Source organism: Hevea brasiliensis, chromosome 11 (genome assembly GCF_030052815.1).
Source record: "Hevea brasiliensis isolate MT/VB/25A 57/8 chromosome 11, ASM3005281v1, whole genome shotgun sequence".
Classification (NCBI taxonomy): Eukaryota; Viridiplantae; Streptophyta; class Magnoliopsida; order Malpighiales; family Euphorbiaceae; genus Hevea; species Hevea brasiliensis.
Genome location: NC_079503.1, coordinates 25122030 through 25137665, shown reverse-complemented (window position 1 = coordinate 25137665; position 15636 = coordinate 25122030). Strand labels below are relative to the sequence as shown.

Sequence of the window (15636 nt, the reverse complement as noted above, 5' to 3'; positions counted from 1 at the left end):
TACTAGGTCAGATCCACCAAGCCTAACCTGACCTAATAAAGATCGGTTATAAGGACAAGATAGATCATGTGTAGGCGATCTAGTATCAACCAATGACTGTCAGTTTCGAATGCAGAGATTAATTAGGCTATTCAACCAGGTTACAATTTAGAAAGAGTTAGACTTATTAAGATAGAGTTCAGAATGGCAACAACGAGCTCGGTATGACGTGGATGAAAGACAAAAGTCATTGGGAATGTTAAGCATGATCATCACCGAAAATCACACTGATAGGATATACCTTCATAGCATATAGCATCATACAATTCTACATTAACCAACAAAATCTCAAGAATTACGCTAGGATGCTCCTATTATCATATAAATAGGCTTTCGCACCCACATAGGCATGTTTTTCACACACTCTCATACTTGTTATATTGCTCTCAAAAGCATTCTCAAACATTGTCTAACTTAAGCGTTGCAGTGGTTGCTATTAGGCAGCCGACCTCATGATTTTCTATTATTTCAGGCAACTCGAGATCCAGCTACATCCATTCGATGACCTAGAAATCCATGGCAGCATCACTTCTAAATATTAAAACCATGAGAACTAAACTACTACAAAAAAAAAAGTAAAATGTAATAGATTCAATTATTATAGTTTTAAATTCACTAATGGTGAATTTTAACATTGGAATTGTTTTATTAGTATAAACATACTTCATAAACTAAATTATTTTATTAGTAGAAACATACTTCATAAACTAACTTATTTTTCATAAAAAAAAAATTATAATATTTATCATACCTTTACTAAATTATAATCATATTAATTTATTAATTAATTTAATCAAAGTTAAATTATTTATATCATAATTTAAAACAATTTACAAAAAATTATAAGGTGAGCTAATTTAACTATATAGTAAGATCCAACACTTAATTTAACTCTTGAATGTAATTGGTACGCAGCTATTTTAAATCCAATATAGAAGTTTGATCCAATTTATTGCTAAATATGTAACACCCCCATTTGCATAGCCTGGTATATTTCACTGTTCCGGTGATCGGTGTTGGTCCGAATAATTAAGGGGATTAGAACCACATCTAAGATAACTAAATAAGCCATAAACACAAATAATTAGCAATTGTCAATTAGTTAAGTATAAATAAGAAAAACATAACATAAGAAGTTAAATGAGCCGAGAGTCACAGCGATGGGTGACCTTCTCGGAAACGTATGCAAAGTCAATTTAAACTCAAATTTCGAACCATAAAATGTGACGCCGCGGTCCTTAGGACCCTTATAAACACAGTGAAAAAGAGGAAATCATGAAAAATAACTGTTAAGCCAGTCAAATAATTAGGTCAGGGAGCCGGAAGAAATATGAAATTAATTACAAACCGGGATAAACCGGCGAGGGGCAATTTGGTCAATTGACCCCGAGAGCTGACTCCTGACCTAACTGTCAAATAAAATCGGAGAAAAGAAAATTTCGGAATTGAAAATTAAATTAAAGAACTAATAAAAAAAAAGAAAATGAAAAAGGTGTAGGGAAATGACATCATGCATGACATCATGCATGATGCCATAAATCCCATAATTAATAATTTGATTAAATGGATTTTTGGGTCTTCCATAAGACAAAAGACATAAAGAAAGAAAAGAAAAAAAAAATAAAACACAAAGTCTTCTTCTTCAAAACGTCACTTTCCCTCTCCCTCATATCTCCATAGTTAAACATCTATTAAAGCTTGTCTTCAAGCTTTAAAACCCTTACCAAATCCCAACTTCTTCCATAATCACTCCTTAAAACTTTATTCCCTTCCTTTGAGAAAGAAATTTAACAAGAAAGAAAGAAGAAAAGAGAAGAAAAATTGAAGATTGGATATCAAAGTTGAGGTAAGCACATCAAATTGAAAGTTTGAGATTAATTGTTGTGTTTTTAGCTTGAATTACTTGTAAATAAACTTAAAATAAAAAAAAATATGTGAGGGACTAAACTGAAATTCGTCCAGCAGGGAGGGGAGAGTGATTTGCATGAGTTTGATTGAGTTAAACATGTTAAAATACTTGAATGAGTTGAAAGATTGTGTTTATATGCTTTGAATTAGTTAATTACAATGAATTAGTGTGGTTAGGGTTTGAAACCTAGGGTTTTGAGGCTAAAATTTTGGAGAAATTGGTAAATGAAATATTTGACCTAATGTGAAGTGAAAAATGGTCATTTGTGACCAAATGAGGTGTGTTAGAAGTGTTGGAATTAAAAGCCAATTCGGATTGGATAAGGTCATGTGCTGGCAGCATGATCAAAATTTACTTTGAGGGACCAAAAATAAAATTTTACAAGTCCAATGGATATGGGACAAATTGGGGATGAAAATAGGCAGTAAATGACACAATTTTCATTTAGGAAGCCTGCCCAAAAAGTGACTAAAACCTAGTGAACAAAGTGACCGAAGTTGAGAAATCGCAGGCTACCCTACATAACCTGACCAAATGAACAATATTTTTGTTCATTTGGTCATAACTCGAGCTAGGCAGTCAAAATGACCTGAAATTTTACCAGTGGTTAGATAAGATATAGATCTAAAACTTTCATGAAGAACACAAATCCAAATTATGCCATTAACCCAATCAAATTGCTAGGCCAAGTTGGGTCACTGAATCTGCAGACTGCAGATTTGCCATTTGAACAGTAAAGTTTCAATGGCTATAACTCTCTCTAGAAAACTCCGATTTAGGCGATTCTTAAACCGATGGAAACCTAAGACATGGTAGAACATTTCATATGAAGAAAATTAGACCAAATTATGAACTTAACTTGATCAAATTACTGAATGAAGTTGGATCAACAATCTGCAGAACCAAATTCTGCAGCATGAACAGTAAACATAATTTGCTTATAACTTGAGCTACAAAACTCCAATCGGGGTGATTCAAAAAGGAGAATAAACTTGAGACAATAGAGAACATTTTTTATGAAGAAAGTTTTACCAAATTCCAACAGTAAACTGACCAATGAAATAGTACAATTAGGGATACCAAAACTGAAAATTTGCAATTTTGCCTAAAAGACCTAAGTTTTGAAAAAATGACCAAAACCAACAAGTTTAGTGACCAAAATGTGGTATGTGGGTGAAGTTGGAGTTCCCATACCTATTAAGACTTAGAAAGTCAACTATTTGACTTGAATAGTGTAGTGAATAGTAACCCGAAACACAAAATTTCAAGAACGTCGAGTTAAGCGCGTTAGAGTTAGGTAAAAGTGAAGCTAAATTTATTTTGGATTTATTTTAAGTTCTAGTACTGAAACACTGTAAAATTGTGTGTTTCAGTTGGAAATAATACCGGGAAAAAACCCGAGGAACCGAGTCAAGGCCAAGAGGCGACTCGCTTGAGGTTTGTGCACGACTAACTCTTTTGTTATTTTTCAATTCCAAATTGATTTGAAATAAATTTATTGTATGATTTATGATTTTGTTGTGTTGAAAATTTTAACTTATTGAATGAAATTGCATAATTTGAATATAAATTTTCTTATGCATTTAAGAATTTATTGCATTGTTTTGAGGATTGTAAATTTTAAGTTTGATGTATTGCCAACCTTGAGCATGAATTTATGATGATTAAATATGTTGATTTGTAAATACTTTGCAAATAGAAATTGTTTTGAATATGATTTGAAACCACAGTTGACATGACAAAATATGTTGTGAATTCTCATTAGCTTGTCTAGTGAGATAACTCCTCCACTTGATGGGGAGAGTTTCTTCCTCTCTGGCTTGCCAGTTGGGGAATGATGTGAATGAGTACTCATATATACTAGCTAGTCTTTGTTTCTCCCTTTTAGCCTCAGTTATTGGGAGAATATGAAATGTCGTGGTGTACAACACGGCATCTATGTGAATTTTGGGTCATGAGTTCGACTGTGTGTATTGTTGGCAACGCCCTTTAAAATATGCATGATTTGATAAATTGTGATTGAAATAAATAATTTGTCAGTGATTCAAAAATTTTTGTATTGTTTTGGAATTTAAAAGAAATGTAAATAAATAGTTACTATTTGATCAAAATGTTATTCAAATGAATAATTTGCATGAACGATAATGTTGATTTCTGAAGGTCATGGATTTTGAAGAATTTAGAAATTTTAAAATTCTATTTGTTATGAATTGTCAAGAATAATTTGTATTAAGTTTTAAATTATTAGTTTGTGCACCACTGAGTTCACCACTCAGCGATAGCTTTATATGCTGTCGCAGATATAGCGACTAGAGAAGCAGTGGATTGAGCTGCTAAGGACAGAGGAGCTACCTGCTAGAAGTTATCGGGTATAATTTATACCCTTACTGTAAATATTCATTTTGATATATGTATTGCACGTAATTGTATGGACTTGTAAAATCGGTCTTGAGCAGTTTGTACAAAGTTTGTATAAAGTTGTAATAAATTTAGTTTGGATTTTCTTAATGTAAATTTCTAGTATGATGAATATAAATTATTTTGTCTCTAATGAAATATGAGTGGAACTATTTTATTTAATCTGAATGAAATCTATTGCTAGTATTTTGAGGATTATTGAATTTTGAACTTGAGAAATTGATTGAAATGATTGTGGATTTGTTGAAATTGATTGAGTTTGATTGAGAATTTGAAGTAGTGGTTGAGAAAATTTTTAAAAGTGCTTTTTACAGGTATTTGAAGAATTGTTTTCTCAAAATATAAAAGGAACTCTGTCAAAATTTTTATAAAATTTGCATAAAAATAAAATGGGCCAAAAGTTTAACTAGTTTCTAATTTCAATTAAATGTTTTAAATACTTATTAGAAAATGCTCACCACTTATCAAAAATAAGAAAATTGTTTTAAAATCCCTTGTAAGGTACTTAATGAGTTATCAGTTGGTGAAGTTCGGTAGTTCATTAGGCATTCTACGGGATCATGTTATGCCTTACAGAGGGGTAAGGTGTGACAAAATATTTCAAAATTATTAAAAACATCAAGATTTAAATTCATAATTTTATGTACACAAGGCAAGTTTTATATAGACTCAATTTATGTAAGTGAATAGAAAAAAAATAATTTCACATATAAAATTGGTAGATATAAAATTGGTGGGATTCATATTGTTGTGAACTGTGAAATCAGGTAAATTATAAAAGAAATAAGCAAACAATTATAACAACAAAATGGAATTACATTCATGAGCATGTATTTCTTTTATTATTTTTAAATAAATCAACAATTACAAATTCAAAACTATTTACCCATTCTCCCTCTTACACCTAAGAGATCACTCACTAAAAATGCTCAAATCTATTTACTCATCATCTCACTTAAACCCAAGAGATCCCTCACTAAAAACTTCTCGTAGTAAATACATTAATTAATTCTTCTCATTATCCTATAAATATGACTCAATATATTTACTGCTTTAATTATATGATACACCACAACTATATGTGCAATAACAGCTTCATCAATGAACAAAAATTTATTTCTCTTGAATTCTATGTTTTTTCTCTACTTTGGATCAAAGCCTCTCCTTCCATGGACAAAAGTCAAATAATTTTTTCACAATTATCTTATTTATAATATTAGTCATCTCAGTTGTAATCTAATTAGGATCCTCTCAGTTGTAATCTAATTAGGATCCAATTAAATTTAAAAATAATACTATAATTAGAGTTCTATTAATATAAAAAATAATCGTTTATCATATTGAGAAATATTCCTCACATTCTAAGTAGATAAAGTTCTCTCCTAATTATTCTACTAGGATTATAAGTCATAACACATATGAAATATTTCTTTCAAAAAGTCTAGTTTCATTTTTACCGTTTTTCTCTGCTTCCCCCTCTTTTCTTTTACAAGCTTTCTAACCTTAAATTTAATTTGAAGGTGCCACTATTAATTAAAGGCAGTCTCTACCTTTTTTTTCTTTTCTTTACTTTCAATTAACTAAGATCTGCTATTGAAAGATCTGCCCCCATTCTGTGAAGTTTTTATTTTCTTTTATCTATCTTGATGTGGAGTTGATTTTCCTATAAAGTTATATTCTTCTCTTTTACGGTCTTATTCTTATACCTTTTATGGGAAGGTGTTCATTGATTTCGGATTATTATCGATCAATTTGTGTGAATAAACGTGTTCTCTCAAATAGAGATTGTCACAATTGTGATAGAGAGCTCTACTCAAAAAGAATACGAGACATCAAAATAATTCAGAAAATGTACAGATAAGATCTTACACAGTGTTTCAAAAAATTTACATTATTTTGTAAGATTATATTATAATTTTTTAGTATTATTAATACTTTATTTATTTTATGAAAAATAATTTATATGTAAAACATATTTTTCATAAAATTTATTTTCTAATAAAATATTTTCCAATTAGAATGTTAAACTAATGATATATATAAGTGTTTTTATATTTTAATAAATTAGTTAAAATATAAAAAATAACTTTATCAATAACTTTTTCTTTTTAAAAGAAGAAGTCATTTTCTTAAAAAAGTAACTTAATTTTTTTTATCAGAAAATTCTATTAATCTATTTTTCTAAGTGTTCAAAAGATTAAAAAATTTTAAAAAAAAATCTATAAAAAATATTTTTCATGAAATAACATAATATTATTAATTATAAATATTATATGACTAATTTATTGATAGGATAACACCTTCTTTTATTAAAAAATTATATTTTTTAAGTCTATAAATAATCTAACCTAAACAAAAGTTTTCTCTACAAAACAAACACTCCATCAACTAATAATTTATTATCAACATATAAAACAACAACAAAATTAAAAAAAAAATAGAATAAGAAAATTAATTAACCATGTACGAGTATAATATTATCTCATGAAGTTTTTCATTATGAAAAGAACTCAAAGGTATTCCATATATTTCTGACATGAGCCCTTCACCCCGTCTGAAAATATTCATGCAACTTTACAATCTGAATGAACTCCATCGCAAGCTTTCTGCACTAAGTGAAAGATATATATATATATATATATATATATGTGTGTGTGAATAATTTAATATCATATATGATAGAAGCCTAAGTACATATTTTTAAGGGTTGAATTTCTATTTTATAAATTAGAATTTCAAAATCTGATAATTCTCTCCTCTTCAAAAATTTCTAATATAATTAAGAAGAAGAAGAAATTATGAAAAAAATTATTATTTAGTCCATGTATTTTAACAAAATTAACTATTTGGTCCTTATATTTTGAAAAATATACAATTTAGTCCATATATTTTGCTTCTGTTAAACTATTTAGTCCCTTCATTAAATTTTCCGTTATTTTTACTATTTAAACTACTAGTTAGTCCCTCCATTTTAAGAAAACTAATTAGTTGATCTTTATATTTTAAAAAACACCGTTATTTAATCAATCTATTTTAGTGAAACTTATTAGTTGGTTCATATATTTTGAAAACTATATTCTTGGATAAAAATAAAAATTTTGTAATGTGGATGCTAAATTTGAATTTATTTTTTTTTTTTCAATTTCCAATTCCTTAAATATTATTTTTATATTTTTTCTACAGAAAAATAATTTTTCTTGATCATTTAAAAATTTAAGAAAACCGATTAATTTTTTTAGGTAGATAGTTTGTATCATTTTTATCAGTGGATGAAAACAAAGAGAGAATGAGAGGGAGATGAGTGTAAATGTAGAAGAGAAAAATAAATAAGAGAGAGAGAATTAGAGTAGTTTAAGTATAAAAAATAATTATGGTACTAAATAGTTAACGGAGTCAAATTATATGGACTATGTATTTTTTTAAAATATAGAGATTAACTAATTATTTTTACTAAAATAGAAAAACTAAATAGTTATTTGACCAATATTAATTGACTGAAAATTTGATAAAGATAATTTAACAGAAGAAAAATACAAGAACCATATAGTATATTTCTTAAAATATAGGAATTAAATAATTATTTTCTTTAAAATATAGTAATTGAATAATAATTTACTCAAAATTATTTTTAAATTAAATTGAGTGCTTAAATACATAATTTTAAGCCAAACGATTAAAAAAATCAAAATTTTTATGTGCATGTTCAGCTTTGTCTAAAATTTTTAATTTTATTAATTTCATCTTCGAATTATGATATTAATTTCAGTTCTAGTAATTCAATCATTAATTTGTGTTCAAATTACTTATGTTGTCATAAAAATATTTTTTTAATAAAAAATATGGAGTTATTAATTTTATTCTAGTTAGCACAATAGAGATAACAATTTCAAGTATTTTCGACAATAAAATAATTTTGTCGTTAAAGTTCAAATAAATATTAATAGGATGAGAATGGAATTATTAAATTAAACATTTTATCTAGGTATTTAAAAATAGTTGTAAAGATTTTTTTTTTTAATTAGAGCAAATTCTTAGCTGCAACATGAATAACAGGCTTTCATCGAAATGAAGAAAACTTGTTATGTACTTAAAAATAATTTTAAAAATTTGTGGCCAGTGAAGCAATATTGCTTTTTATCAAGAAAAATGAAATAAGTAAACATTTGTTAAAAAAAAAAAAAAAAATTGGGAAGGTAGCAGAATTTCAATCATGGAGAGGGTTTCTCTGCTGTGATAGAAACAATAAATAAATAAATAAAGTTTTATCTTTGAAATGATTAATCAAATGAGGACAAAGCACATTGACATGATCATGTGATAAAACACAGGATGAGATGTCTCCATATGTCCCATTCCCTGTCAGTCCTACGTGTTCACGCCATCTCTCGTTCATTCCATTTTCTTAATTTTCTTTTTTTTTTACCCAAAAAAAAAAAAAAAAAACACTCTTCTGTGTTTAATTTATAAAACTAAATCAATTTACCCTAATAGCTACAAAAAGGTCGATCACAGCTTATATGATAGCTCATTTAACCCCAATATACTATTTTTAGCGTATTCCTTTTTTTTTTTAATTTTTTTTCTCACTTTAACTGTGTTAAAGTTGGTATCACAGCCAATATTCATGTATTATTTTAATCTTAATTGTTTATTTTTTAAGAAAAAAAATTAGAGACTCAAAGTTTTATATTTTAAATATTAATTTAATTCAAATTCACTTGACTCAAATTAATTCATAACTAATTTTAATTTACAAAAAATATGAAATGATCTGAATTCAAATGGCTCATTAAATAAAAAGTTTATTAATAGTCGGTTCAATAATTTGTATAACATAATATGAAGTTAATTAATTCATTTAAGTTAATTCGAATAATTTAAATTTTGATCAAAGAATTAAAAATTCAGTGACAGAATTCGAATATCAGGATGATAGAATTATTTTATAATCATGAGATTCCATATTATTTAACATAATACAAGAATTACTTTAAACGGACGCCACTGCCCCTTTGGATAATAAATTGTAATAAATAAATAAATAAATAAAGGAAAAGAAAATTCTAAAAACAGCTTCAATAATGTAGGCTTGACAATATTCCATACTTTGAACAATTTTTCCCCTCTTTACCCAAAGTCTTCTGAATGATCACCCTTCTTCCTTTCTTTTCTCATGGATTAGTTAGAAGATGAGACAATTCGAAAGGGACCCTTTTCTTAAAAAAAAAAAAAAAAAAAAAAAATATATATATATATATATATATATATGAAAGGCTCTTGTTTTTTGTGTCACCTACATTTTTTTTTTTCACTTGTCAAAAAGATGAAAAGATCACAGCCTGTGAGTACCCAAAAACTAATATTACATGTTGCTTTAGGTTGAATGCACCTAAAAAATCCTTTTATGCATCAACTCATTCTGGGTATGATGAGGATAGGTAAAAAATTAAAGGTGCAGCAGCCAGCCAGCCAGTATGAGCAAGCAAACACCACACGTCCGCCTTCCATTGGTGGTGACCTTGGCAAGTCCCTCTCATCGACAGGCAATCAATTAAATTTCTGAAAAGGTCCAAAACATCATACCCAATAGAAAAATCATATATAAAATAAACAAAATTTACATATTCATCTTTAACCAATAATAGAATAGGTATATATAAGTGTTTCTCTCAAATTTTAATACCCTTCGCAAATAAACAACAAAAATGAAAAACTGCAAAAAAAGAATGCAAATATATATATATAATATGTTTCTATATATTCATTCATAAACAAAAGAAGCATTATCGATCATCATAAAAAAAAAAAAAAAAAAAAAAAAAAAAAAAAAAAAAAAAAATATTCTATACTCAGATCAATATAAATAACAAAAGAAGAAGAATTACTTAAAGAAAAGGCGAAAAAAAAAATCCTATAAAGAAATAAAAGAACGTATATATATATATATATATATATATATGATATCTGTCATTGCCGCGTGTTTTGTAACCTCTTGCCGATCTTTCTCTGCTCAAATTTCTTCACAGTCCAGGCAATATCACGCATTGTTGTATCCAGAACATAAGGGTTGTTTTCAAAGTTGATCTCTGTAACATTGAGTAGGTTACGACAGGGTTCGCGCCTTTGTGCTATAGTTCCATGGTAATGGAAATATTTGATCCTGTTCTCCGTCTTGTGTGTAGACTTCCCAGCTAGGTTCTGTGACATATGCACTCCAGTTGCGAAAACATTCCTCGGTTGGATACCGTATTTGCGGTCTCTTCTTATACCTCTCTTGACATCTCTATATACAAGCTTCTCAAACCCCCATTTCCTACATTAAATCATATGTTGAGAAAAGAGAACAAGATTCATTCCAATCACAAGTGCAACATTCATTACAATACTTCATTTATTAAAAAATACTACATTATTTGCTTTCTTTTGTTATGTCATTTGCTTAGCATCCATCGAACACTTGTCAAAAGGGGACGAAGCATCTTAAGCATGAAAGTGATTCTCAGAATAAAAAACATATAAGAGATGATATGAAATCCTGGCAGCAGTGTCACAATCAAAATCACTAATGACTATTTGGGTTAAAATGTAGAGGTCCACATCACAATAAATCCCAAAAAAAAATGGCCTATCAATCTTAAATTTTATGTTTCCCCATCTATATCAAATCTCAATATAAAAATTGATGTAATTTTCTTTTGATGAATAAGCACCAACATAATTGATCACTCACAACTTATCTAATTAATTCCTTTAGTTTGTTTTTGTAGTTCATTTCATCACTACAGTCTCTTCTTCACTAGCACAATGAACATAAAATTGATCAGTGGTTCTTACCCTTTTTCTTGAAGAAGAGAACATCAGTAATTAAGCGTGACTTACTACTCTTCATTAAAACAAAGGACCCAAACACTTTCAAGTTAGATAATGAAAAGAATTGACATGGTCCTAATCATATGAATAAGAGACAATCACTCCCACTTCCATTTGCCCTAATACAATCAACAGGAAAGAATCAAAATACAAACACCAGAAGAACAATTCCAAACATGTACACACCATTTGATCATATATTTATTTTCTTTTTACCTTTTTACTCTTTTTCCTTTTCAACATTAGTGTTAAAATGTTCCAATCAATCAACCACCACAAGATTGCAAATAATATCACATTAATTCACACAAAACAATCCAATAATGTTATAGACATCCAATTGCTTCCTCCAACTCTGCATATTCCTCATTCAAGTTGAGATAAACATGTTGGAGACTTTATTCAATATTCATTAGTAAAGTTAAAATAAGCAATTCCATTGTGTAAATTCCATGATCAAAAATATAAATTGATGCAAATAGCAATTTTTTGTTTTTCTGTTAACAAAAATACTAGAACATCTAACCAAAAACTTACTTCACATTTTTGCCCTGTTTTCTCGTTAAACATCAAAGTTTCGCATGCATGCCCAATTAATATAAATTACTCAAAACAAAAAAAATAAAAAAATAAAAATCATATTTTAAGTTCACAATTAACAAAGCAATTTCCACAACTAATTACTTAAATTATACCAAATCAAAAGGGGGAAAAAAGAAAAAGATGATTAAAAAGAAAGAAACATGATCTTACCTGTAATATCTACCATAATCAGCCGAGAGGCAGAGCTTGCTGCTCATGGGCATCTGCTCAATAGTGAATTGGGTATAATCGGAGAGAGAATCCAACACAGACTTGATGGTATTCTTTGGAGGCACATAAATGTACTCATCAACATCAAAGAAGAACATCCACTTGGTCACAAATTTGTACCTATGCAAGCAGTCATTAACCACCATGAACTGGTTATGGTAATACCCATCAAACCTCTCTTGCTCTCTTACGTCCTGCAATGTCACATATCCCAAATCCATCCATGGCCTCAAAACCTCCATCACCTCCTCATGAACCCCACCTGCATCGTGTATCACAAAATGGGATCTCTCGCCAAATAGCCTCACATGGTAAGCAATCCATTCCCTGACTCTCTGTGGACTCAAACCACCATAGAGAGAAGACCCGCAATACAAATATTCGTATTTGGGTTTGGATGTGAAAACAGTCAAGTTTAATTTCCCTGATTGTTCTTGAAGAACCTCAAATCTGTCGGTAATGTTGAAGTTTTTGTCACCACCGCCTGATGTGGAGGCGTGTAGGAACAATTTCCCACCTGAATTATTAGTGTTTATGGGTTGAGAAAACGTACAATTCACAACAACAACAGTGTAAACGCGGCCATATCCCCAATCAGGAAGTATCTTGTAAGCAGTGGAGGTGATGGGGACGGCGGAAGAGTTGTCGGAAGAGGAGGGTTGCGGAACCCACTCGCATTGGTAGGTGGGTTTTGCATAAAGATGAAGAGGTTTTGAAGACAAGCCTATAATGGCAAAAGTATTGAGTCCACCTCTGTAAGTACCCATGGTGATGAAGTTGTAAGCTGCAGCACCATAAGGATTAAAGATCCTCTTAATAATGCCATTGTCACGAACTTCTTCACCTTGTTGAACAGAGGAGGCTGATGAGTTATGAGGCGTAGTAGCAAGAGATGAATTTAGTTGGGTTTCTGGGTGACCAATGGAGGAGGTGGTGGTTGTGGTGGTGGTGGTAGTAGTGGTGGTGATTCTGGAGATACAGAAGCGAAGATCAGAGGTGGAGATAGAGAAACGAGAAGGAATAAACTGTAGAAGAGTAGCTATACAGCAGAGAATTAAAAGAGCTGTTAAAAAAAGCTTAAGCTCCGCAGCACAGTTCATTACAACTCCAACAAACATCTTCTTGTCTACTCTTTCTTTTTCCCTTTCTTTACCCATCGTGGGAAGAAGAACAAGAACAACGAACAATGGAAGATGCAGAAAGAAACTAAAAAGGGGTGATTCCAGGGGAGAGATAGAGAGAGGGAAGCTCGGGAAAGCAAGGAAAGAGAAGATGCAGATGCATAAACAGAAGAGGAGCTCTCTCTCTCTCCTTTGTGTGTGTTGTTTTTGGTTTTTTTAAGTGCATTTTATAGTCCTTTTTACCACGGAGAATTTTGGTGCTTGGCTGTGAATCTATTGTTTTATTTTATGGATGGAAAAGGAAAGCCTTTGGATTTTGGTTTTTTTTTTTTTTTTTGGGTTTTGAAATTTTCTTATGAATTTTATTTTATTATTATACTATTATAAAATATAAACAAGGAAAATCTCTAACCTTCAGTGCTTTTGATTACATTTTATATTTTTCAATGTTATAATTTTGTTATAAGTTGATTTTTATTTTAATGGGTATGAATTATATTTAAAAATAAATATTGATATATTTTGTTAATTTGAAATTTCTAAGTATCTAAAATATTGACACATTTTAATTATATCAAAAAACATAATCAAATGAAGTCTATTTAAAATACTTTTTGGAAAAAATATTTCACAATTAAAATAATATTAATAATTTAAAATTAAATCTATAAAATTTAAATATTATTTGAATTAAATGATTGTCTAATGTAGAAATTTATAATAGTATTACATTAATTTTACAGAATTATTTAGTTTTTATTTTAATATTAATAGAAAATAATCCTTAAATGAAATGAAATTTTCATTTATTTAATATGTTACAAAATAAAAATATCATTTAAAAAAAAAATAAAAATATCATCAGTTGTGTTGAAAAAATGTGGCAGGAATATCGGTGGCCTGAAGAGGTGCTAATTGGGGAGTAGTTTTTTTATTTAATTATTAATTATTTAATTTTTAAGTAATTACAGCCAAAAAGCCGTGTCAAAGGGTGGGCCTCTAAGCCATCACAACAAGAAAGCTGTGCTGTGTGAGTTTCTGCATTTCCCATCTCCTACTACCTTTTTACAATTTTTTCCATGGCATCCCTCATCTTTTATCTTATTTCTTTCAACCCCAAACCACTTTATTTATTTTACAATTTCCCCATCCTTCCATATTTCCTTTATATATATATATATATTATTTGTGATCTTTTATGATTAATTTAGATTAGAATTTAAACTCGAGACCTAAATACATTTTAAGGTAATATTTAATATTTTAATTATAATTAAAATATTATATTTTTTAGTTATATTATTCAGTAGCGTAATATTTATTATAGTGTTAAGAAATTAAGAGAGTAGTTCATGAGAAATTACTCTTTCTAATATTTAGAAGTTGAAAGAATATTTTGATTAGAGTCAATAAAATGATACCACTATTTTTTACATTTAACAAGTAATCCATCGATTATTTTTACGAATAATTCTACTTTAAATCATTATATAAATAACTAATAATTAATCATTAATATCTAATAGATAACCATTATAAAACAATTGACAATTACTAGAATAACCAATATTGTCAAATAATGCATTAAAATTCATTAGTGATGTCTAGGTTAGCATTAAGAGTACTTAACTAGTTATTTTTACTTAACTAATTACTATTCATCTTCTTAGTTGAGTTTACATGTGTATCTTCCATATTAGAAATTTTTTCTTATTAAGAGTTATTTAATTGATGTGTTTAAGATATGTTGTATATGTTAAAGTGATAATAATAATGGATTTTGCAATTTGTTCATATTGATTTTATAAATATTTTTGTAATATAATTAGTTTCAATTCAGATTTAAATTTAAAGTCTCATAATCTTGAAAAAGACTCTACCACTATTAAATTAAAACTCATTAATAATTTTGTTAATCATATCATATAAACAAAAGGAATTATATTTTTTTCCATCTTGAGATCGGAAAAGAAAAATGCACACTCAAGTACTTCATTACTAATCATTACTTCATTACTAATCCTTTCTGCTAATAATAAGCACATACTTAATAGTTTTTCAACCTATTAGGGTAGAGTGTACCTGTGTTTCTATCTTAAGTTTCTAAGGTTTTTTTTTTTTTTTTAATTTAACTTTAATTTGATTGAAATTCTTTAGAAACTCAATAATGCCTAATGTTTCCTTTTTTATGAGATTTGTTATTAGATTTGTCTTCTTATTAATAGGAAAATTTTTGTTTATTGCAAGAAAATTGATTATTCAGTATTTGTTGTTTACCAAGTATGAAGCAAACATCTCATAATGCTTTGATATTTGCAATGGAGGATCTCTATTTTAGACAAGAAACATTCTTTCTTAAGAAATTATGTAGTGAAAAAATAATTGTAACATGGTTTTAAAGTGAGCAAAATTATGAATTTGATGTTGATAGCCTAAATTTTATAGCCCTTTTATTATTATTATTAT

General features: G+C 28.6%; 1 protein-coding gene across 1 annotated transcript; it reads right to left on the bottom strand.

The window, feature by feature from the left end:
• Window positions 1-9687: 9687 nt before the first annotated feature.
• Window positions 9688-13390, bottom strand: LOC110644661 (galactan beta-1,4-galactosyltransferase GALS3). Its single transcript, XM_021797554.2, has 2 exons — window positions 11990-13390; window positions 9688-10679 (listed from the first exon to the last, which is right to left on the bottom strand). The coding sequence occupies exons 1-2, from the start codon at window positions 13204-13206 to the stop codon at window positions 10334-10336; spliced, it is 1563 nt and encodes a 520-aa protein (XP_021653246.2). The 5' UTR covers window positions 13207-13390; the 3' UTR covers window positions 9688-10333.
• Between the last annotated feature and the right edge of the window lie 2246 nt (window positions 13391-15636).